Here is a 25,708-nt window from a genome sequence, read left to right on the forward strand (position 1 = left end):
TCAGCCCTTACTACTCAGATTGTGGCCCCTGGAGCAGCCACATGAGCATCACCTGGGAGCTGGTGAGAAATGTAGATGCCCAGGCCCCTCCCAAGGCAACTGAGTCAGATCTGTGTCTTTAATAAGATTCCCAGGTGATTCGTGAAAACACTGGTTCGCAAGCTTGGCTCATATTGGAACCCCCCGAGGAATTTCCCCTTCTGCTTTCCTTGGCCTGGCTGCCGCTTGGCTTTGGGACTTACTGAGTTCCCTGCGCAATTCTACTGTGCGGCCAAGTCGTGAAAGCCACCAGCTTCAGTGGCAGGAGAGCGTTGGTTTATCATACTGAACAAGAAACCTGGAAGGGGCTGGAGGCAGGGTGGGTTCACCAATGACCAGGCCCTTGATCAATATTTCTGGAATTCTCTAGGCCTTTGACTCTTAACAGGTGAGGCTGCTTCTTCCCCGGGAGGTACATGGGGATGTTTTTGATTATCACGATGTCTCTAACCAGCTACTGGCCGGTAAAGGGAATTAGATTTGAGTAGGCGGATAATAGAATCTGCCGTCTACACCTTGACCCCATTCCCAGAAAGAGTCGAGTCCCGGGAAGAATTCAGGGTCTCCAACTGGACAGAATCCACTTCTAGTCCCAGCGCGGCCACTTTCTAACTCCCTGAGCCTTAGTTTCTTAAGTCTGTGAAATGGGGATAAAAATAATTCTGCTTCCCTGGTGACTGAAAGGTTTGTTGTTAATGCATACAAAAGGCAGGACTGTGCCTGGAATGCAGCAGGCACTCAGTAAACAGTAGCATTTATCACTGGTTCCTTTCAGTTTCGCTGTCTTTTAGATTCTTCTCTGTTTGCTTTTTGCGGATAGAGCATCAGTTCTTCAGGACAGATTTTCTGCCTTGTCTGAGGCTGCAGTCCTGGCAACAGCGAATGTTTATTGAGCATTTCCTCCATGCGAGGCTCTGTTACGAAGGCTTTTTTGTCTAATAGGTTTTTTGCTCTTCACAACACCTCTGTAACAACTTTCTTTTAAATAATTTTTCTATTATTTCTTTTGGCCTGTGCTGGGTCTTCGTTGCTGCACGGGCTTTCTCTCTAGTTGCAGAGAGCAGGGGGCAGCTCTCGCGTTGTGATGCAGGGGCTTCTCACGGCAGTGGCTTCTGTTGCAGAGCACCGGCTCTAGGGCGTGTGGGCTTCAGTAGCTGCGGCTCCCAGCCTCTCGAGCACAGGCTCAGTAGTTGTGGCGCACGGGCTTAGTTGCCTCGTGGCATGTGGAATCTTCCCAAATCAGGGATCGAACCTGTGTCTCCCACACTGGTAGGCGGATTCTTCACCACTGAGCCACCAGGGAAGCCAGGTATCAGTTTTTATCACGCATGTTGTACCAAGGTGGAAACTGCGGTCAGAGAGTCTCACAGCCCAAGCGGCGGAGCCAGTCCTGGGCCGGTGACTTCTCCACCTCTGCCCACACTTCACGGTCTCTCACACCCAAGCCTGTCAGCTGCAGGAAGGAAGCAGAGAGCTTCGTGGTCGGCCCTGCCTGCTCACCATCTCTGCACACAGATGGAGGGAAGCAGGTGTGCTTGGAGTAGGGGTGACAGGGACCGAGTCAGCCAACAGAGGCCCTCGGGTCCTCATCCAAGTTAAGCCCCAGGAAATGCTCAGGGCTTCTGTCGGGCTGTTCTGCTTTCCAGTCAGCTCAGGGGAAATTATCTGATGTATCAACAGGCAAGGAGCTGGCGGCTGGCAGAACACGGGTGTGCAGCCCCTTCCTGCTGCCCCGCCCTCAGCTATTTCTGCATCACAGAACCAGCCCAGTGAGGGCTGCAGCCGCCAACCCAGGAGTCACTGTAGACAGCAGCATCCTAAGGGTTTCAGTAAGTGTGTCTGGAAAAGAGCAAGATACAGGATGTAAAGAGAAAATGCTTAATAAGTCAGCATCTGGGAGGCAGTGAATGATCAATCCATCCATCCATTGAGCCTATCAGTCAATCTCAAAATAAAATTTAGGTCACTGGACTGAAGTTGTCCTTGGGTGTCACCTGACTTGAAACCTCAAAGTACAGTAGCTAGACTCCCTTTCTGTCACCCTACTTCCCCAGATCTCTAAAATGATAACTGTATGTTTTTTTGCTTTGTCCACAGGCTTGATAGGAGCTCCCAAAAGAGAGACCTGGCTACAGCTCAGAGCCGAGCTGGAAGCTCTGACTGACCTCTGGCTGACCCACTCTCTGAAGGCACTAAACCTCATCAATTCCCGGTAGGTGGGAGCCCCCATTTCTCTTTGTGCCGCTGAACTTTCTCCCATTCAAGGCTGGTGGCCCCTTCACATCCACACTGGGACAATCGAACTCTCCAAATTCTCCCTGGCACACTTTCCAGACATTTGATAAAGCTGGGATGTACCAGGCACCATGGACACCTTGTCCCATAGATGAGCAGATAGCTGCAGAGACTCAGTCAGGGGCCAGCAGAGCTAAAGACTTTGGTCCGTAGGTCTGTCTTCTCCCGTCCACTCTTGCCCACAACACCGTGCAGCCACAACATCGCCCGGTGAAAACCATTTTATAGAATGCCCCAGTTTATCTGGTGGGCCCTTAGTGAGGTCAGGGGAGTCCAGTTTCATTCTAGGCCTCCTAATAAATTGCCTCTTACTCTTAAAAAAAAAAAAAATCACCTGCAGCAGAGAACAAATTACTCTGTACCAACATCAGAATTCTTGTGACCCAATACATGAATGGTTACAAAATGGCAGCCCGTGAGCTGAATCCACCCTACTGATGCATTTTGTCTGATACACACTTGGCCCCAAAGACAGGGAAGGTTAATCCAGAACCGAAAGGTTTTGAGGATGTCAGGTGTCAGAACTCGCACGTGCTTTCCAGTCCTTATGCCAGGCCTCACGTCTCCCTGATCTCCCACACTTGTTCTGTACCGCTCAGGTACGTTTCCAGCAGGTCCCTGCAGCTATTTTAGTGACCCTTGCAATTAACATTTGCTTTGTAAATAGAAGTATTATACTTGTATTCAATTGTAATGCGTCAGGAGGCTTAAAAGAGAGGAATGGCGGGAGGATCCTGGAGCTCCATCCACCCTCACCTGAAGATGACTTGGCCAGAGCCTCCAAACCGCACCAGAATTCCCACCAACTCCAGGCTCAGCTACTAAACTCCTTGTGCTATCCTGGAGTTCTGACCCACAGTCTTCTTTGTCCTCAGGCCCAATTGTGTCAACGTGCTGGTCACCACCACTCAACTAATTCCTGCCCTGGCCAAAGTCCTGCTGTACGGATTGGGTTCTGTGTTTCCTATTGAGAACATCTACAGTGCAACCAAGACAGGTAGGGGAACCTGCACCTACAGGGGGAGGGTAAGGTCGACTTTGCCTGCCGGGATGAGAGGTTTAACGACACCAGGGAAGTTAAAGAATTTGTCCGAGGCATGACCAAATTCCCCAAACCACTCTCATAACCTCTGCTTCTAGAGAAATTGCTTAGTTTTGCAGTTTTCCAAAGTGTATTAGTAAGATATGCACAAAGCTGCTATTAACAAATACCCGCAAATACAAGGGTTTAATTACATTAGTGCGTGTGTGTGTGCTAAGTCGCTTCAGTCATGTCTGACTCTTTGCAACCCTGTGGACCACAGCCGACCAGGCTCTTCTGTCCATGGGATTCTCCAGGCAAGAATACTGGAATGGGTTGCCATGCCCTCCTCTAGGGGATCTTCCTGACCCAGGGATCGAACCCTCATCTCTTTTGTCTCCTGCATTGGCAGGCAGGTTCTTTACCTCTAGCCCCACCTTTGGGAAGACCCTAATTACATTAGGGCCAAAGCTAAGTTCTCTCAGAGGTCAAACAGACCAAAGGCGAGTGATCCAGGCTGATGGGGTGATTCTGTTCATACTCATCCAGGAAGCAAGGTTCTTCCCATTTTTCCCATCATCATCCCTTCTAATTTTATTCTCATGTATATGGTCAAATCAGAATCTGCCATATTGTTATTCTAGCTTATGGGAAGGGAGAAAAGAGGAAGGGGTGATACACCGCCAGTATTCTAAAAATAACACCGGGGGCGGGGTTTACTTCTACTCACCTATTGGCCTAGCTTAGTCACGTGGCCACAACTAGTTGCCAGGGAATCTGGGAAATGTAGTCCATAGCTAAATGACCATAGCTAAGTCCAAGAGTCGGACACGACTGAGCAACTTCACTTTCACTTTTCACTTTCATGCATTGGAAAAGGAAAGGGCAACCCACTCCAGTATTCTTGCCTGGAGAATCCCAGGGACGGGGAAGCCTGTTGGGCTGCCGTCTATGGGGTCGCACAGAGTCGGACACCACTGAAGTGACTTAGCAGCAGTAGCAGCAGCAGGCCCGGGTAAAACTCGGGAAATTCTATTATTAAGGAAGAATAGGAAAACATTTCCCACCCCAGGATGGTACATGAGGTGGTTTTATTTTAGGTAGTACATTGAATAACCTAACTTTGAACCACACAGAAGACTGTTGATTTTTTTAATGCTCTTTCAAGAAGTGTCTCAATTTAGTGTTATCCTGTTTCAACAACTCTTTCATATTTGCTGATCTCCCTTATTAACAGATAAAACACCTTAGGCTCAGAGCTCTCATCAAATAAGAGAATTCAGTAACTAAAAATGAACAGCAGCATTTGTCATCAGGACAAGTAATATTGGTTTTTCTGGGGTAGGGGTAGAGGGACACTGTGTCTTGATTAGTGTGTGTGTGTGTATCACCTAAAAATGTATAATAATACAAAATCTAGTTAAGATGTTTTTGATGAGATATTTTTACCTGTGTTTTGTTTTGGAGAAAAAATCAATTTATAATATATACTTTGGAAGCATTTCCTTAGAGCAGAGCCTTTACTAAAGTTCTAGACCAGAGATGGCACTGGATATCCTTCAGTGCTCAGGGTGGCAAAGAAATTAGCCAGCCCAAAACGTCAGGAGCACCGAGGCTGAGAAATGCTGATATAGGTGAAGCGCTCAGCAGGCACCAGCATAGAGTCACAGCTGTCACGATTAGAACGCTTCTCGTTATGATGGTAGTTCCTAAACTTGCCGACGAGGTCAGGTTGAGCTAAGATCTGAATTCAGTGTGCCAGGATTGATGCTGCTGCCTGGCCACCTGGGACGAAGGAAAACATGAAAAGATGATCATCTACACGAAGCAAGAGAAAAACAAACCAGGGAATCACATGAGGGCCACCCTGGTGCCAGGCTGCCCATCTTCGGACACGTGAAGCCCGACACTTCTGCTTCCTAACCCTGGGACCCTGGGCAGATCACCTCACCTCTCGGGGCTTCACGTCTAATCTGTAAAACGGGTCCATCGCTCTTACACCGGACAGCTGCACAGACACCAGAGCGTGTTTCAAACCCCTGTTCTGCCTTTCTGCTGGGTCCCCGTGGACCAGCCTCTTAACCACTCTGGGCCTCTGTCTTGTTGTCCTGTCACCTGGGGACAGGGACACCTCCAGGTTTGCTCAAGGATGAAATGATTCATCCCAGGTCCTTAGGAAGATGGCTGCACAAAGTAAGCTCTTATTAGTGGTGATTATTCACCGCAGCCCCAGGTCCTCACCGAGCATCTCCCTTTCCTTCCGTGCATGCAGGGAAGGAGAGCTGCTTCGAGAGGATAATGCAGAGGTTTGGCAGAAAGGCCGTCTACATCGTGATCGGCGATGGAGTGGAAGAGGAGCAGGGAGCCAAAAAGGTACTTCCTCCACGCAGCTCTCAGGCTGCTTCCCCCTCCTCTGTTGAGCCTGTCTCCTTTCCAGGCTCTTTGGTCACTGGTCCACTCCCACTCAGAAATCGCAGAAGCATCCTGAGTCATTTCCTTCTGCAAATCCCCCCTCCGTGCCTTTGGCTGCCGCCCCTGGTAGCCTTGCATTGTTTCTGGGACAACTGCTCAGGAGCCCAGAGACCCTCCGTCAGGGCAGGCTGGTGGGGGAGCTGGTGCACGTGTGTGTTTTATTTAATACTCACTGATCATATGTTCCAGGAACCCTTCCCAGTTAATAAAGACAGCATTAAGCTAATAAAAAAGAAAATCCTGCTTTTGTGATCTCAGGCCCATGAGGAGACAGGCAGGGGGGTTCTGGTGGCCGTAGCTCTGTTCTTGGAAAAGAAACAGCTGCTAAAGTCTGGGGTCTGGACCTGTCGACAGCATCCCAGAGAGCCTGCCGCCCCCCCCCCCCCCACCCAGAGGCCTGGGAAGTGGATTGTTAATGTCACAGAGCTTAATTTGGGGGACCTGAATTCCCCCTTCCTGTCTCAGAAACAGATTCTAAGGAAATGCAAAAATGTTTAGGGTCTCAGTGGATGAAACCCACAAGAAGATGGAAGGTCCTGAGACGGGCTTGGGAGAGGGGAAGCTTAGAAGGCTTTGCATGTACTGGTCCAGCCTCCTGGAAGGCTCCTCCCTTTCCCTTCCTTGCTCCTCCCCTTACTCTTCCTGATTCATCCTTTTCCACCTCAGCCTCCCTCCAGAGGAGGATTTCCCTCCCAGCTCCCACTCCGACCTTCCAGCTCAGTGAAGCCTGCCTGCACTTCCCTCCCCCAGCTCTCCATATTCCTCCTCCAAGGGCGTATCCCCTCTTGTCGTGAAAGAGTTACCTTTGTGACTCGTGGCTGCATCACCGACCCTCCACCTGGAGTGCAAGCTCCGTTAGCTGAGCACCTACTGTGTGTGGCCTCTCTTGCAGGCGCTGTGCCTGGGCAGTGAGCAGAACACACGGACCGTCTCACCCCTCACTCAGCTCACAGCCTGGGGACAAGCAGTCAGCACCTAAGTGTAACAAGCGTGTCAGATGACCACCAGAGCTTGGGAGAAAAGTAAAGTGGGGAGTGGAAAACAAAGGCGGCGCTAGGGGGGGGCAGGCTAGGAGTGTATGTGGTGATCAAGGCCGGCCTGGCTGCGAGGTGACAGCCGAGCAGAGGTGGGAGGAGAGGAAGTAAGCCAAGTGAACATCCGTTAGTTCAGTCGCTCACTTGTGTCCGACTCTTTGCAGCCCCATGGACTGCAGCATGCCAGGCTTCCCTGTCCATCACCAGCTCCCGGAGTTCACTCAAACTCATGTCCATTGAGTCAGTGACACCATCCAACCACCTCTTCCTCTGTCATCCCCTTCGCCTCCTCCTTCAATCTTTCCCAGCATCAGGGTCTTTTCTAATGAGTCCATTCTTTGCATCAGGTGGCCAAAGTGTTGGAGTGTCAGCTTCAGCATCAGTCCTCCCAATGAATATTCAGGACTGATCTCCTTTAGGATGGACTGGTTGGATCTCCTTGCAGTTCAAGGGACTCTCAAGAGTCTTCTCCAACACCACAGTTCAAAAGTAACTTTTCCCTCTGATGAAGTGAGCATCAGAGGGAGGGAATTTTGGGAGAGGAACCAAGGAGTTCAAAGGTCCGAAGGCTGGAGCTTCCTGCAGAGAGGTGGGGTGGGCTCAGGGATGCACCAAGCAGAGGGCACGGAGGGTCAGGGAGGTGCAGTCGTGGAGGTGCCTTGGGCCTTCAGAGGGACTTCAGCTTTTACTCTGAGTACTTCTTTTTAAAGCAGATTTCTTTAACTTTAAAAATGAACTGATTTTGAGGGACTTCTTTACCTGGCTGTCCTTACCACTGGCCCTCCAGTGGCTAAGACTCCACACTCCCAATGCAGGGACATAGGTTTGATCCCTGGTCAGGGAAGTGAGATCCCACACACCACACGGCATGGCTTACATTCAATTTAGAGGAGAAAATATTAATCATAGCTATTGGGGTGACCATGAAAAAAGCTGAGCACCGAAGAATTGATGCTTTTGAAATGTGGTGTTGGAGAAGACTCTTGAGAGTCCCTTGGGCTGCAAGGAGAACCAGTCAGTCCATCCTAAAGGAGATCAGTCCTGAATATTCATTGGGAGGACTGATGTTGAAGCTGAAACTCCAATACTTTGGCCACCTGATGTGAAGAGCTGACTCATTTGAAAAGACCCTGGGAAAGATTGAAGGCAGGAGGAGAAGGGGACGACAGAGGATGAGATGGTTGGATGGCATCACCGACTTAATGTATATGTGTTGAAGCAAGTTCCAGGAGTTGGTGATGGACAGGGAAGCCTGGCATGCTGCAGTCCATAGGGTCACAAAGAGTCGGACACAACTGAGCAAGTGAGCTGACTGATATGGATGATACACCAGGATATGACCAAAACAGTGGTGTGAACCTCATGAATTATCACATGAATCCAGGACCGGTGTGCCAGGTCAAGAGCTGGTCTCTGGTGAACCTACCTGAAGCCCACTTCTGGGGTGGGAGGGGGAGTCTAGAGCCCCTTTTCCAAGTTCAGATCTAACTGAGAACTTCTGCCCAAGCATGTGACAGCGATCAAAATAAACTTTAACTCTGATAGAAGCAGATTGAGAACCTGCTTAGGCCTCTGGCTGTGGGCACCTCCCTACCCGCCCTCTGGTTCTCACCTGGAGAATGACAAGGAAGTCCATGGAGCAGTCACTGCTGTTTACTTGCCTTCTCACGTCAAAGGGCGTTTCTTAGGACAGTGTAGCATATGTTTTCAAACGTCTTCAAATGAGTCAGCTCTTCGCATCAAGTGGCCAAAGTATTGGAGTTTCGGCTTCAGCGTCAGTCCTTCCAATGAATATTCAGGACTGATCCCTTTAGGATGGACTGGTTGGATCTCCTTGCAGTTCAAGGGACTCTCAAGAGTCTTCTCTAACACTGCAGTTGCATCAATTCTTCGGCGCACAGGTTTCCTTATAGTCCAACTCTCACATCTATACATGACTACTGGGAAAACCATAGCCTTGACTAGATGGACCTTTGTTGGCAAAGTAATGTCTCTGCCTTTTAATATGCTGTCTAGTTTGGTCATAATTTTCCTTCGAAGGAGTAAGCATCTCATTTGAAGAGACCCTGATGTTGGAAAAGATTGAAGGCGGAAGGAGGGGATGACAGAGGATGAGATGGTTGGATGGCATCACCGACTCAATGGACATGAGTTTGAGTAGATTCCGGGAGTTGGTGATTGACAGGGAGGCCTGGTGTGCTGCAGTCCATGGGGTCACAAAGAGTCAGACTGAGCGACTGAACTGACTGAGCAAATGTTTTGAAATGATTATTTACTATCCTGAAATGAAATACTAATGGATAATAAAACCCCCTTAAAACCATAATGGCCTGCCCCAGGAAAATTTTAAAAGAAAAAAAAACCATAGCGTCCTGGAGCTCAACATCCAGTGATAGAGAGAGAGATAAGGGCGGGGCCTCCCTGGTGGTCCGGGGGTTAAGACTTCGCCTTCCAGTGCTGGGGGCGCAGATTCTATCCACAGGGGGCTAAGATCCCACATGTCTCAAGACCAAAACATAAAGCAGCAGCATCTGGTAACAGATTCAATAAAGAGTTTAAAAATGGTCTACATCAAAAAAAATTTTTTTAATGAAATAAGGGAAAGTCATTTGTACTCAAGGGTTCCTCAGGTGGCGATAGTGGTAAAGAATCCACCTGCTAATGCAGAAGACATGAGAGACACAAGGTCGATCCCTGGGTCAGGAAGGTCCCCTGGAGGAGGGCATGGCAACCCACTCCAGTATTCTTGCCTGGAGAATCCCATGCACAGAGGAGCCTGGCGGGCTACGGTCTATAGGGTCGCAAAGAGTTGGACACGACTGAGCACACACACGTATTTATACTCACAATAACATGTGCTCCAGTAGGTAAATGTTTGAGCACAGAGCCTTGCACCCAGAAGTGCTGTCACTGAGGATGCAGCCCAGCAAATGCAGGAGGACACACATGTGCAGTCTCGGCCACTCACAAAGCCATCGAGCTGCTGCGGCCGTCACGTGATTGCTCCAAACTGCAGAGCAACCCGTGGTTAGGCTCGGAGTAAAACAAAATATAGGCTTCCCCAGTTCACACAGTAATTGCAGCCCTGGAAAACGTTTATTAAAAGCATGTGAAAGATACTCTATTTATGTGGCAAAGTGGAGTTAAGGGTCTCCACTCAGGTTATTATGAATGGGTTTATACTTAAATATCTGGCAGAACATTTGAAAATCATTCAAGTCTAAGGTGTGTGGGATGAAGCAGGCACCTGCCCCATGTGTTGTGCCCCCCAATCATGACAACAGTCAAAACTCACACAGTCACTCCTAGGGGGCAGGCTGCTGCTTTGAGAACTGTTAGTCCAGGGTCGCCCTCCCTTAGAGAGCCAGGAGGAGGGGGAGCTGAGAGATGCCTCTTGATAAACTAAAGGAGTCCTTTTTTTTTTTTTGAGATCTTAGTTCTCCAAGCAGGGATTGAACCCATGCCCCGTGCAGTGGAAGCACAGAGTCTTAACCACTGGACCTCCAGGGAAGTCCTGGAGGTGCCTCTTTCAACTCTGTGTCCCTGGCGCTTCCCTCGCTTCACCCTACAGCCACCTGGCTCTCACAGAAACAGGTGGCCAGGGGAGCGTATTTTGCCCTAAATCCCAGCTCTGCCATTGTTGGCTGTGTGGCCTTCAGCCAGTAGCAACCCTCTCTGAGCTGCCTTTTTAATCTATCACACCTGCAGAGAACAGACACCAGGGGGGCCAGCAGAGGAACCGTGCAGAGTTAGCCCTCAGTAGCCCAAAGCTACTACTCAATAGCCCAAAGTTACTACTCCCTGGGGCTGCAGGAGAAAGCTAAATCCATCTTCAGAAATTCAGAGGAGGGTCTCTCTCCAGGGGAGCCAGCAGAGAAAGAAAACAGGAGTCCGAATTTGCACATAACAAAGAGGGAAGATGAATTGAGCAAAGAATCTAATTAAAAATAAGCAAAGAAGAGGGGGTTTCCCTGGTGGCTCAGTGGTAAAGAATCCACCTGCCAATGCAGGAGATACAGGTTTGATCCCTGGTCCGGGAGGATCCCACGTGCCACGGAGCAACTGAGCCCATGCATCAAAACTGCTGAGCCTGTGTTCTAGCGCAGGAGCCTTACCTACAGAGTCCACTTGCCCTGAGACCGTGGTCGACAACAATAGAAGCCACTGCAATGAGAAGCCTGAACACCACGCCTGAAGAGTAGCCCCTGCCCCTTCAGCTAGAGAAAAGCCCTCATGGCAATGAAGACCCAACGCAGCCAAAGATAAATAAGGCAAAGAAGTTTATCAAAGAAAACCGGGGAAGTCTGATAAAAAAAAAAAAAAGTAAACTGATATCAAAAAAGCCAAATGTCATCACAATAAATGGGAATGAAGCACAATTTCAAAGTCAGTGATTTTCTGACAGTTTTTTTTTTTTAAGCTGGCTGAATGTGAAAGATTCCTAATATAGAGAACAGTTGAAAAATACAGAAAAAGTGTTCATATGTATACTAACAATGAAAGCCAGTATAGCTGTATTAATATCAAAGAAATGGATTTTAAGGTGAACGTCATTACTAAAAAATTAGAAATATAAAAGTATTCATTTGAGCTAAACTTCAGTTCAGTTCAGTTCAATTCAGTCGCTCAGTTGTGTCTGACTCTTTGCGACCCCATGAACCACAGCACGCAAGGCCTCCCTGTCCATCACCAACTCCCGGAGTTCACCCAGACTCACGTCCATCGAGTCGGTGATGCCATCCAGCCATCTCATCCTCTGTCGTCCCCTTCTCCTCCTGCCCTCAATGCCTCCCAGCATCAGAGTCTTTTCCAATGAGTCAGCTCTTCGCATGAGGAGGCCAAAGTATTGGAGTTTCAGCTTTAGCGTCAGTCCTTCCAATGAACACCCAGGACTGATCTCCTTTAGGATGGACTGGTTGGACCTCCTTGCAGTCCAAGGGACTCTCAAGAGTCTTCTCCAACACCACAGTTCAAAAGCATCAATTCTTCGGCCCTCAGCCTTCTTCACAGTCCAACTCTCACATCCATACAACTTGCAGGTATCTAATAAAATAGCTTGGGCTTCCCTGGTGGCTCAGAGGGTAAAGCGTCCGCCTGCAATGTGGGAGACCAAGGTTCAAATCCCGGAAGGAAATGGCAAGCCACTCCAGTACTCTTGCCTGGAAAATTCCATGGACGGAGGAGCCTGCTAAGCTAACGTCCATGGGACTGCACAGAGTCACACACGACTGAGCAACTTCACAATACAATAGCTTAAATAAGAAAAAAAAACAAAGTCAGCCCACATAACAAAAACTCACCCCAGTATCTTGTTTGGGCAAAGTCCACAGGAGCAAGTGTCACTGAATCCAGGCTGAGGGAGTGGGTAAGGTAGTCCTCAGCAGGGCCAGGTTTTGTTCAGCGGAGTTTGCGACGCCAGAGATGCCGGCTGGCAGCTTCAAGAGTGGAAAGCCGACTCTTTCTCCCGTTAGCTGCCCAAAGGGCGGGGCCAGCACCAGGGGCCCAGGCCCCTTCCGTCTCGTTGCTCTGCCAGTCCTAGTACTGCTCTTACCACACAGACCGCTTCTCTCCCCTCCACGTCTGCATTGCCCCCACCAGGAAAATCAAGGCGAGGGCGGAGGGGAGGACTTCCCGGCCCTTTAAGAGCACAGAAGATACAGGTCGACATCACGGCTGCTCAAATCCTATTGGACGGATTTTTGAGTCAGAAAGTCACACCTTGCCACAAAGCGAGCTGGAAGATGTAGCCTTGATTCTCAGCCACTCCTGCCTAGCAAGGAAAGAAACGAAGAAAAGGAAGAAAACAAGGAAGGAACATTTTCTGAGAGAGAAGGGGAGAATGAATGTAGGGAGCCAGCCAGCAGTCTCCATCACAGACGGCAGGCGGCGGGGCTGTAACTCATCCCAGCCTTCAGTTCAGTTCAGTTGCTCAGTCGTGTCTGACTCTTTGCCACCCCATGGACTGCAGCACACCAGGCCTCCCTGTCCATCACCAACTCCTGGAGTTTACTCAAACTCATGTCCATTGAGTCGGTGATGCCATCCAACCATCTCATCCTCTGTCATCCCCTTCCCCTCCTGCCTTCAATCTTTCCCAGCCTCAGGCAAAGAGTCGGTTCTTTCCAATGAGTCAGTTCTTCGTATCAGTTGGACAAAGCACTGGAGTTTCAGCTTCAGCATCAGTCCTTCCAATGAATATTCAGACTGATCTCCTTTAGGATGGACTGGTTAGATCTTCTTGCAGTCCAAGGGACTCTCAAGAGTCTTCTCCAACACCACAGTTCAAAACCATCAATTCTTCAGTGCTCAGCTTTCTTTATAGTCCAACTCTCACATCCATACATGACCACTGGAAAAACCATAGCTTTGACTGGACAGACCTTTGTTGGTAATGTCTCTGCTTTTTAATATGCTGTCCAGGTTGGTTACCCACTACTCTTTATTACTGATGTCATCATGTTATTTAATCCTCCAAGCCCCTCCCCCCACAAAGTGGGTAGCACCCCACTTCATTTTATAGAGGACCTGTTTGAGACTCAGAGAGGTTAATTAACTTACTTAAGGTCACACAGCTGGTCATGTAAACTGCTACGTGTTTTGTGCCAAACTCCTGGTAGGAAGGAGGCGGACTTAGGAGTTTCAAACACTGTCGTTCCGCACCCCCAAGCTGGTCAGAAGAGAGTGGAGTCCACCAAAGAAGACTAGGGCACACCACCCCCATACGCCAAGCTCCCCTGAAAATGCCCACCAGTGTCTGAAGCAGCAGCCCCAGCACGTTAATGAGCAGCTCTGTGCGCCAGCAGCTCTCCTGGCCTGATGGATGGGCCTCATTAGCCCAGGCCGCCGGACACCTGAGCAGCGTGAAATACGGCGACAGGACGGGGGCTTCGGCTGTCTCAGCTGACAGTGTTGTTAATATCTCCATTTTAGCGGGTCATTTGTCTCCACCTCTCCACAAGTGATAAATCCACCCGGGCTCTGCAGCCACCAGGCCTGGGAGGGAGGCTGCTGAGACAATCTCTTCCCCTTTGCTCATTTCCTCCCAGAAAAATAAATTACATTGTTTAAGGAGGGACTGGATTGGTCAGGCAGCCACCAACATCCATCTTCGCAGAGAATGAAAGGCTCAGCCAGGCTGAGGGGAGGGGCGGGGGGCTGAAAGGCATTAAAGAGATGGCATCTGTTGCCCACGATGGATCATTTTTTGCTTCCTTTGGGCAAAAGAGAAAAAGATGTGTCCATTGAGAACTTAGCTTTGAAAAACTCTTCTTCCCTCTTCTTCTTCCTCCCTTCCTTTTTTCTTTCATTCCACGAATATTAAGTGCCCACTGTGGGCCAAGAGGCATGCTAGGCAGCAGTGAACGTGACCTTCCAAGCTCAGACCCTCCTCGGGGCCTTTGCACTTGCTGTGTCTTCAGCCTTGACTACCTCCCCCCGACATTTGCATGGCCCCTGCCTTCCCATTCTCTGGAGCCTACTTAAATGTCACCCCTCTGGAGACACCTGCTCTGACCCAGCTATCAAAAGTGCAGACCCCCCAGAGGCAGGAAAGGGTTTATTGTGCTCCTGGAACCAAAAGGACACTTGTATAGTTTCTACTCTGTGGGCAAAAAACCTCACAGGGCAGCACACCCACCACGGAACTGGGGCATTCACATATGTTCATCAGGCATCCCCTGTTCATTCAGTAAATAACTGAAGGTCAGTGACCATCTTGAGGAGGCTCAGTATCTTTTAGCTGTAATGAAGACTTAAACACTTGCTCACCTAACAAGATTAGAAGTAGGTGTACCCTAGGTTGTTGCAGTGGGTCCAAAAACTCACCAAGTATCCCTTTCCATCATTTTGCTCTACCTTTCTAATCATCTTTGGCTTTTTCATTTCTGCTATGTTGCCTCATGATCTCAAAACAGCTGCCACAGCTCCCGACATCACATACTAACATGCCAGCATTCAAATGAAAAGGGAATGTAAGGAGAAAAGAGTTCTCAGGTAGTTATCTCTAACCCTGAGGAAAATCTTTCCCAGATGCCCCCAGCCAACTTCCTCATTGGCTTCAGTGGCTCACAAGTCAAGTGGGATACAGGACAGATCCCTGACAAACAGGGTTGGGGTTGTCATAGCTGACTTATATAATCATAATTCACCCCTTACTTACGTCTCTGGCACAGTGCTGCCAAATTCAGGGTTCTGGAAGTAGAAAGGAGGAGCACGGCTGTTGGACAGGCATCAGCTTTAGTTCATCTAGTGATGAACACGCAGTCAAGTTTTTTCTCTGGAGTCAGACAGAATCTCTGTGTGCCCCAGTCTCCTCATTTGTAAAACAAGATAGACATGGTATACAGCAAGTATTATCCCCATTTTTCAGACAAGCAGCGGAGTAAATCACTTAAGGTCACCCAGCTAATGACGGCAGAACAGAGCTCTGACAAGGACAGTCTTAAACATTTAACCTTCACACTATGGAAGTGTTTCATAGATTTCTCCTTTCACATGAGTGATTTCTTTCCGTAGTCAACATAGCACTTCTTTTACACCAATTACTTCTACTGTATCTGCATGCTGCCTGTCCTGTTACCTACTTCACGTTTCCCTTTCAGTCAGCGCGCTTATGTTTAAAATGAAAAACCTCATTGCGTGACAGTAACAGAGAGCAAGCATCGCCTGCTGTAAAGAAAAGATAAAAACAGTCTCTGGGACCAGCCCTGTCTGTTCACACGGAAATTAGTGAGTGTCAGGGAGGGGTTGAAGACACTGTAGCATCTGGCCAAGACTTTCTGTCTGGAATATCATGATTGAGAACACATTTTTAAGACAGAATCGCTTTCCTGCTGTGTGATTGATGCCATGTCTGTGCACCGCTTCCCTGGTGGCTCAGACGGTAAAGAATCCGCCTGCAGTATAGGAAACTCAGGTTTGATCCCTGGGTCGTGAAGATCCCCTGGAAAAGGGAACGGCAACCCACTCCAGTATTCTTACCTGGAGAATTCCATGGACAGAGGAGCCTGACAGGCTATAGTTTGTGAAGTCACAGAGTCAGACACAACTGAGCGACCATCACTTTCAGCACATCAAGACCACAGTGGTCCCAATGGAGGGGACAGGAGCCAGTCAGTCCACATGTCAGACAGTACAGGATAAGGCATCAGAACAGGCGCAGAAGGGGACTCCCCTGGTAGTCCAGGGATTAAAACGCCACACTCCCAGTACAGGGGACACGGGTTCGATCGCTGTTGGGGAACAAAGATTTCCCCAGGACACTGGGCAAAGCCAAAAAATAACTAAATAACAGGCTCCAAAGAAATAGAAAGGATGACCAGACCGGTGGGTACTGATCACATCAGTGGGTGGTGGGGTCCACCATGATGTGTTGACTTGGTGACTTCTGAGGCTCTCGCCACAGGCATGGGATCCAGCGGGGCTGCAGGAGGTGCCAGCAGAGCCGTAACCATGAGTCTGCGGTTCTGTGTTCCAGCACAACATGCCTTTCTGGAGGATATCCTGCCACGCAGACCTGGAGGCGCTGAGGCACGCCCTGGAGCTGGAGTATTTATAGCAGCACCCGCGGCCTCGCCACCTGCCGTCAGAGATGCAGCCCACCAGCCCAGGCCCCTGGCTTTCCCTGCCACCCCCGCCAGATGCTGGACACCGGGCAGGGTCCCTGCAAGCCAAGAGGTGTCCAGTGACCATCTCAGAAGCTGTCCTTTCAGTCCCATCGCGGGTCCTGAGAAACAGAGCACCCAGCAGTGGCTTTGGAATATTTAACTTTGGGGAAGAGGGCTGGCTCAGAGTCCAGACTTTTCTGCAAGACTCACAGAACAAAAGCAAGGAATTGCTGATTCGGGGGAGGGCTGGTGATGAGAAGGGAACAGGCTTTTTTTTTTTTTTTCCCACTTTAATTTATGGACTAATCTCATTACTCCGCTATTATGCTCTTGTACCTGTGTTGATGGTTTTCTTAGCTGTTGGTTTTTTTGTTTTCTCAGCTGGCAATGTTTGGTGGTGCACAGTTCTAATCGAAGCCTCTCTGCTCCGAGTTGTGCTTTGGGGGGACTAGTGAAGGAGACGATTCGGGGCTGTGGGGAAGACTGGCTTATTTTGTGTTTAAGAACCTAACCTGACATCATGCGGACAGTGCGCGTGCCTTACGCTGCCATCTTGTTTTCTGGGAAGAGGGGACCCTGGGGAGGAGGTGGTATTTTGCGACGGAAAGAGGCATTAAATAAAACCACGTTTACATTTTGAAGTGGGGTAGGGTGTCACTACTTGATGACCACCTTTGCGGCTTCTGAATATGTTGGTCTTTTCCTCTTTCACTGCAGAAGTATAAAATCCAACTCAAATCAGCTTAAGCCAAAAAACAAAGCATCTCCAGGAACTTTAGTCCATATATGTCTTCAGGCATAGCTGGATCCTATAGTGGAGATGGGGAAACGACCTGATGATGGAGTCTCAGAGCTAGAATCTGATACATAGAAAGCCATCACCGACAGTGAGATAGGCGCTGAGCTCCCTGGGGGCAGGTGCCATTTGTTTCACGTTTCCCCCCAAACCAAGCATGGGTCCTGGTGGTCGAGTGACTTTCTCCTGGGTGGTTTTACTTCTCAGGCAGGCTCTTCCCTGTTGTGGCAAAAATGGCTCCAAGAATCTTTCAGCAAAACCACACCAGTAGAAAGAGCTGCTTCTGCCTTGAGGTTCCAACAAGAGCCCCAGGATTGTGTCTCATTGGCCAAACCTGAGTCATGAGCTACCCATGGAGCTGGATTTAGGGTTCAATCTCATGAGCAGAAAGTTGGAGAGAGTTGGTTCCCCAGAGGAGGAATCAGTGAGCTACTGCTAAAAGAATTTGGGGGGTGCTATGGAGAAGGCAATGGCAACCCACTCCAGTACTCTTGCCTGGAAAGTCCCATAGACGGAGGAGCCTGGTAGGCTGCAGTCCATGGGGTCTCGAGCAGTCAGACATGACTGAGCGACCTCACTTTCACTTTTCATTCACTTTCACTTTTCACTTTCATGCATTGGAGAAGGAAATGGCAACCTACTCCAGTGTTCTTTCCTGGAGAATCCCAGGGACGGGGGAGCCTGGTGAGCTGCCATCTTATGGGGTCGCACAGAGTCAGACACGACTGAAGCGACTTAAGCAGCAGCAGCATGGAAGTAGAACTAATCTCCATGCCAATGGTAGGAGTTTGTTTTCCAGGGGGATGAACTGAGGATTCAGTGTAGGAAACAGGAAGGGACATCAGAGGAGTTCCAAGGACATCATGCTGCCCACAGAGTTCCCAGCAGAGCCTGGACCCATTTGATTGGATGCTAAGCCTAAGTATAAGCTCCTCCCTCTATTCATGTTGGTGAAATCCAGGGTCTTCAATTGACTGGCATCCATGTCAGCGGAGATGGGAAAACGACCTGATGATTGGAGTCGCAGAGCTAGAATCTGATACATAGGAAGCCATTACCAACAGTGAGTAGACTCCTCGCTAGGCGCTGAGCTCCCTGGGGGCAGGTGCTGTTTGTTTCATCTCTGTTTCCCCCAAAATCAAGCATGGAATGATATTCTTGGAATCAATCCACAGAGTGGATGCTAACACAAATTGGAATCCCATTATAGATGAGGTTCCTATGAAAAACCGACACAGCATATTAAAAAGCAGAGACATTACTTTGCCACCAAAGGTCCACCTAATCAAAGCTGTGGTTTTCCCAGTGGTCATGTATGGATGTGAGAGTTGGACCATAAAGAAAGCTGAGCACCAAAGAATTGACGCCTTTGAACTGTGATGTTGGAGAAGACTCTTGAGAGTCCCATGGACTGCAACCAGTCCATCCTAAAGGATATCAGTCCTGAGTGTTCACTGGAAGGACTGATGGTGAAGCTGAAACTCTAATACTTTGGCCACCTGATGCAAAGGACTGACTCATTGGAAAAGACCCTGATGCTGGGAAAGATAGAAGGTAGGAGGAGACAGGGATGACAGAGATGAGATGGTTGGATGGCATCACTGACTCAATGGACATGAGTTTGAGCAAGCTCCGGGAGTTGGTGATGGACAGGGAAGCCTGGCATGCTGCAGTCCATGGGGTTGCAAAGAGTCGGATACAACTGAGCGACTGAACTGAACTATAAACGAGGTAGAAAGAAGGATGGAAGTATAATTGAAATCATAGTAAGGTAATTGGCTGGGTGAATGGAATATTTGTAAAAATGGATAAATAGATGTTTAAATAGTTGGGTGGGTAGGTGGCTGGTTATGTGATTGGAGAATGGATGAACAAATGGGTGGATAACACTTGGGATGACTAGATAGACACTTATATAGACTATGAGTGGTTGGATGATTGGATAGATACCTGAATTGATGACCAAATGGTGAGATGGTGAGGTGGATGGGTGGATGCTTGTCTGGATGAATGAACGGTTGCACAGTGAGATGGAAAGATGGATAGAGGGTTAAGTAGGTGAACGAGTGGCTAAATGGATGGATGGGTATTTGAATGAGTAATTGGATAGAATGACTAATGGTTGACGGGTGACTGATAGTAATACTGTGATAGTTGGATACGTGATTGCAAGAATGGTATAATGGTTAGATGGACAGGTGGTTAAATGGAGGTAGAGAATCCCCAGAGTTAGCTGCTGAAAATATGGGTCAACCTCACTGTAATCTGCCAACGTAGGTTTCTTTCAATGAGTGGAGGAGTTGTACTGGATGAATTGACTTCTGGCTGGAGAAGAGAGAGAGACTGGAGCAGAGCCACCCAGGGAACCAGTGATGTGAACACTCCTGAATCCGCCCTGTTTTCCCCTTGACACCCTGGCTGCTTAGATACCCACTTGTAATCACATGCTATCCACCCTTCCCTTGCAGCCACCATCACAACCTGCTGTCAGATAGAGAACAGAGTTGTGGTTGCCAAGGGTGGAGGGGAGAGGGGCGGGCTGGGAATCTGGGGTTGGTAGATGCAAACTACTACAGTTAGAGTGGATAAACAACAAGATCCTAATGTACAGCACAGGGGACAATATTCAGTATCCTGCTGCGATAAACCATAATGGAAACGAATGTGTATATGTGTATAACTGAGGCACTTTGCTGATTTGCAGAGATTGGCACAGCACTGTAAATCAACTATACTTCAGTATTTGAAAAAAATAAAGTAGTCCTACCTCCAAATACTAAAAGAAGAAAAAAACTGCTGTCAAGAAAAATTCTGTTTAGAGTTTAACAACGAGTAAATTTACTTATAAAAAATAAATTTTATTTTAAAAGACTTCCGTTAGCGGCACGAATAGTAGACTCTCAGCTGTCCACACAGAAAGAGGTTTGGGGTGAAACAGACCTGTCCCTTAATCCTGAAATTAAGGGACACTGCCTAGGTGGTCAACTACTTCTCTGTTGTGATGACTGACTGCCGAAGGCTGGTGCTGACGGGCCACAGTCGGAAAGTGTTTCCTTCTGAATTCTAGATGACTCGGAGCTCTCAGTGGGTAAAGACAGTATCTCTCTCATTCTGTAAGAGATGGCAATTAATGAATGCTGGATGATGGATGGATGGATGGATGGTGGATGATAGGCAGATGGATGGACGATGGACGGATGGATGGATGGTGGGCAGATGGATGGATAAATGGATGGACGGATGGTTGATGATAGGCAGATAGATGGATAAATGGATGGACGGATGGATGGGTAGCTAAGATTCAGTAGTCCCAGGCTGCTTGCCTTCACTGTTTATCCAAAAGTATCTTGCAGCCCTCTGGGACACTCTTAGAAGTAGAGTAACTGGACTGTGCAGTACTCCCAAACAAAAGCCCTTGGCCTGGAAGTCTGAGCATAACACCAGCACTTCCTGGCCAGCTCAGCAGAAGGACAGAGAATCAAAGAAGTCTTCAGGTCAGCCTCCAGGGCTGAAGGTATTTGTTTCACAAGGGATTTAGAAATTAGAGAGCTAACATGGGGATTTTTCAGTTGCAAATGCATAAATACCATCAAAGTGGCTTTTTTAAAAAAAGATGTCTTTGGCCTGCTTGACTGAAAAGTTCAGGAATGTATGATCTCAGACCCCATCACCACCCCAAATGCAGAATTCAACAAGTGTCTTTAAATTCTTTTAAATTCAGTCTCTTTGTCTCTACCCCTGGACTCTTGTTTCCTCTAACTTGGCTTCATTTGTGGACAATAATTCACATGCTTGGGGTAAAAGATGCGGCAGGAGTGATTCAACAAAGATTTCTATTGATTGAGCATTGGTTAATTCTTAGAAGGATAATTGCTTAGGAAAGATAGGTTAAATTTATTATGTGAGATTAAAGTGTCCTGATGGTTGAAATATTTCGAGTTCGTTCTTCCTTAGTTATTTGCAGCCAAAAGCATCTCAACATATACAGCACGTAATAAATAGTAGTAGTAGCAGTATTATATCACATGGGCTCAGATGTCTACTCAGAAAATCAGTCATTCGAGTGGAGTGGACATTTTTCCATCAGATATTAATCGAGTATCTACAATGCATTGGCAGTGTCCCAGGTACAACAGACACATATTTGAATAAGACATTGTGCTTGCAAAAACAAATTGAGAAATTTGACCACCTTAAAAAACTTACTGAAAAACTGGCTTCCCTGGTGGCTCAGTGGTAAAGAATCTGCCTGCCAATGTAGGAAATGCTGGTTCGATCCCTGGTCTGGGAAGTTTCTACATGCCGAGGGGCAACTAGACCCGTGCACTACAGCTTACTGAGCCTGTGCTCTAGAGCCCGGGAGCCCCAAATACTGAAGCCCACTTGCCCTACAGCCTGTTCTCCACAACAAGAAAAGCCACGGCAGTGAGAAGCCTGTGCACCACAGCCAAAGAGCAGCCCCCGCTCTCCCCAGTGAGAGAAAGGCCCTCGCAGGAAGAAGACCCAGCACAGCCACAAATATACTATAAAAATAAAAACACGAGACAAAAGTCAAATTGAAATTCAAATCGCAGACAACAGCAAGTGTTAATCCCCCTTAATACATAAAAAGCTCCTAGAAATAAACAGTAGGCCAACAACCCAAGTAAAAAATGGTCAGAGGCCATGAACAGACATTTTTGTATTTTTTTTAAGTACAACTGGTTCTTAAACTTATACAAAGATGCTCAAGTTCACTCATAATAAGAGAAATGCAGATATTTTGAGATACCATTTTTCACATCAGATTGACAGAAATTCAAAAGTTTTATGACTCACAGAGCTGGTGGAGCTGTGGGGCTTCGTGCATTGCTTATGGAAGCTGAAATTGGTACACCTAAGGAGGGAAAGTTGGCCATATTTATCCAATTTGTAAGTTTGACTCAGTAATTCCACTTCTGAGACTCTATCTACAGATATATTTACGTAAGCATGCATATTCTGTATAGAGTTATTTTCTACAATACCATCTGTAATAGCAAAGAATGAAAACCAACCGGATATCCATCAGCAGTGGACTGATACATATTGGCTGTGGGACTTTTTATTTCGTTGGAGTTTGGATCTTACTCCAAATCCAGTGAGAAGACGCCAGAAAGTTTAAAGCAGGAGAGGGGCATGATCTGACTTCTATTTTTAAAAAAATATCCTGATCTGGGGGATGGGTACCCAAGTATAACCATGTGTAAGAAAATGTCACGATGCACACTTGAGCTTGGTGCAGTAAGCTGGGTGTAGGTTACAAAGGGAGAAAATACCCTCAAGGTCAAGAGAAAGTCCACGACCAGCTGTTTTTGCCCAGACACCCTGCCTCCATTCTTCCCGCTGGAAACCATGGTCCCCGACGCAGATGAGGAGGGACGACGTCTCCAGGTCCCCTAAAGGGCCCCTCGTGGTCCTTCCCAGCCTCTCCCCGGCCTTCCACCTCTCTCCTGATTTCTGTCACCCCAGATCTCCAAGCTCCTATAAATGGACCCATACAGAATGCAGCCTTGTTTCTTTACTCACATGTCGTCCGGATGCATAGACAGTCCATTCTGGATAAGGGAAAATCTGGGTTGAGCGCGCTCTGCGGTTCTCCCCCAGCGCCCGCAGCCCCAGCGATGCTGCCGGCTCAGCACCCGCTACGCTGTGCTCGCCAGTGACCACCAGAGGGCAGTGCGAGCCCGCCATTGGCCCCAACTGCCCGCAGGTGCCACCCAAAGTTAGGCCTGGAAATAGCACTGCAAGGATTCCAGAAGCACTTTCTTAGGCTGCGCCCTTGCTTCGGGGAGTGCTTCCCTGAAACTGCAGCACCTTCAAGGATGTGTTCAGGCCCAAGAGTTAAGGATTAATTGACCTGCTGTGGTCACAATGGGGATTCTAGCAGAGAGCAGCATGGTGGCCTCGAGCCATCAGTAACCACTGCCCTGGAAGCACTTCTTCCTACACTCAGCCCGGTTTTAAAAGTTAACTGCCCTAATGCTTAATAATACCATCGTCATGATAGTTTAAATTGTTTACCAAAATGTTGGGGTTTTTTTTTTAATCCATAAATTCAATATAGCAAAATATGCAGAAGTTCATTCAAGGATGATGGATACGCCAGCTCCAGCCAAATACTGATTTTAAAATTCAACCGTCAAGTATTTGGCCAAAAATGAGTATTTGGGGAACTCAGGCTGCAGGGGAGAGGGTGTCTCTTTGCCCCTGTAGCTCCGTCCCCACCGCACGGGTACTGGGACCACAGAAGCCCAGCCCTCCTGTCTCCTGTAGCCCTTGGGTCCCTGCACACCACCTGGCGTTTCTGAATGAGGCGCTGCACACAAGCCTGGCTTCTGCGTTTATTAAACACCTGCTCTGCCCCAGGCACCCGGCTAAGCCCTTGACCTGCACTAGCTCCTTTCATTGCAGTCACACAGGTGATGTCTGGAGAGGACAGATTGCACGTGGTTAAGATGTGGCCTGGGGTCAAATCCCAGCTCTTCCTTTTCCTGTTTGTGGAAACGTCACTCTCTGAACCTCAGCTTTCTCACCTGTAAAATGGGGTTGATGAGAAAACCCACCTCACAGAAATGTTGCCAGCACTGAATACATTCAGACATGAACATTTTTTATTTGAAAGCCTCCTTTTCGGTCACTGCACATGAGAAATGCATGTTATATACATCAAGAGCCAGTCTAACGTAGATATATGTGTGTGCATATTGTGTGTCTAAAACTAAAATATGTTCCACAAAGCAATGCTGACCTATAATACTATGATCCATCCTGTTATTTTCCATCCTGTCCTGGTTTCTATTTAAAAGATGCAGGCCACAATCCACTAAATCGACTCCATGACCCACCGTTTAGAAAATACTGGTTCAGTAAAAGGCTCGGCAGACCATGTTGTTCTCAGGAGTCCCATTTTACAGAAGGGGAAACTGAGGCCCAGAGAGTGTCGTGGCTTGCCTGTGACCCCACCCACTGGAAGGTTACAGAGCCCAGACTCCAACCCAGTATCTCTGACGCCTAAATTAAGGCTCTTCCACACAAGATGCACACTGGCCAGATCTGACCCGTCTTCCCAAACAGAGAAGTTTGACTGATTTTCACAATGTTTGCAAAATTTGGTACAACTATAGATAACTTGGAAGACATAACTCAAAATATGAATCTTCAACTTCCCACTAAAAAAAGTGGGCAGTCTGGCAACACGGGGACCTACGTATGCACAGGATCAGCAGGAGCCACACCAGAGCCGCCACTTTGAGCTGCTCTCCAGGTTCACTGGTTTACCCCAGTCCCCGCCGTGCCATGGAGAGAGGAGCCTGGTGGGTTACAGTCCATGGGGCCTCAGAGAGTCAGACATGACTTAGCAACTAAACAACAGCAATCACTGCCGTTTTGTGTCCCCGACACTGAGACAAACCATCAATTGCTGGAGTCTATGTTTTTTTCAGAATGGAGAAATATTTTTCTATCACAAAAGGAAAATCAGGACTTCCCTCGTGGTCCAGTGGTTAAGAATCTGTCTGCCAATGTAGGGGACACAGGTTCGACCACTGGTCTGGGAAGATCCCACATGCCGTGGGACAAGTAAGCCCATGAAAACCATTGACCCCACATTCTAGAGCCCATGTTCTGGAAAAAGGGAAGCCACCAAAGAGAGGCCCATGCACCGCAACTAGAGAAAGCTCTCTCACAGGAATGAAGACCCAGCACAGTCCAAAATAAATAAATTTTTTCAAAAAAGAAAAAACAAAAACTAAACCAAGGGACCTACGTTTCAAAAAAAAAGCACAAATCTTTTCTCACATGTTTAAATACAAAGAAAACACATCAATATCAACTTAACCCCAAATCTCTTTCACCTGTCTCTATTCCCTGACTCGTTGAGAATTTGCAACCCCCATCCTAACACTACCTTTATCTACCTTCGCCTGGTTTGCCCACCACTGTGTCCCCAGCACCCAAAACTGCTCAGCCAAGAAAAAGTGCCTAATTAAGAATGAATGGCTTTTATGCAAAAGCTTCTCCTAACAAATACGCAGTAACGGTGAGAGCAGGCACTCTTTGGTCAACAGGACGGCTTGAGTCTGGCTTCTGCCGTAACTAGCTGTGTGACCTCAGGCAGTTTCCTCCGTCTCTCTGGGCCCCGTTGTGTCATCAGCTGCAAAAGGCACCGTGTACATAAGTGACCGGGAATGTGAAAAACGCAGGATAAATGAAGTTCCCTTCTCCTCCTTCATTTCGTCAAGGTGAGCCGAGGTCAGTACTCAATCATGTTAACAAGCCATCTGGTGACCAGTTAGCCTGGCCTTGGATTATCTGCAGGCCAGGGAGGTGATGGTTTCCCATTAACATCATGGCCTGAAAAGAAAGCCCTGGGCCAGAAGGCAACAGCAGAGAGTCAATCCCCAGGCACACCTCTGGGTGAGAACTG

The 25,708-nt window shown here is 48.1% G+C and overlaps 1 protein-coding gene and 1 long non-coding RNA gene across 6 annotated transcripts in view; one reads left to right on the forward strand and one right to left on the reverse strand.

The window, feature by feature from the left end:
- Nucleotides 1-17,107, forward strand: part of EYA2 (EYA transcriptional coactivator and phosphatase 2) — a 264,116-nt gene extending 247,009 nt beyond the window's left edge. For 4 of the 5 annotated variants that reach the window (XM_010811532.4, XM_010811531.4, XM_059892762.1 and 1 more), the window contains 4 exons: nt 2,137-2,251; nt 3,210-3,331; nt 5,628-5,728; nt 16,337-17,107. In XM_010811532.4, the coding sequence (XP_010809834.1) occupies nt 2,137-2,251; nt 3,210-3,331; nt 5,628-5,728; nt 16,337-16,417 (419 nt within the window). In that variant the 3' untranslated portion in view covers nt 16,418-17,107. 5 annotated transcript variants of the gene reach the window in all.
- LOC132346980 (uncharacterized) lies at nt 16,736-24,359 on the reverse strand. The gene is made up of 2 exons (XR_009497023.1): nt 22,810-24,359; nt 16,736-22,138 (listed from the first exon to the last, which is right to left on the reverse strand). It is a non-coding gene; the product is annotated as an uncharacterized lncRNA (long non-coding RNA).
- Between the last annotated feature and the right edge of the window lie 1,349 nt (nt 24,360-25,708).

This window comes from Bos taurus, chromosome 13 (genome assembly GCF_002263795.3).
Source record: "Bos taurus isolate L1 Dominette 01449 registration number 42190680 breed Hereford chromosome 13, ARS-UCD2.0, whole genome shotgun sequence".
NCBI classification, from domain to species: domain Eukaryota; kingdom Metazoa; phylum Chordata; class Mammalia; order Artiodactyla; family Bovidae; genus Bos; species Bos taurus.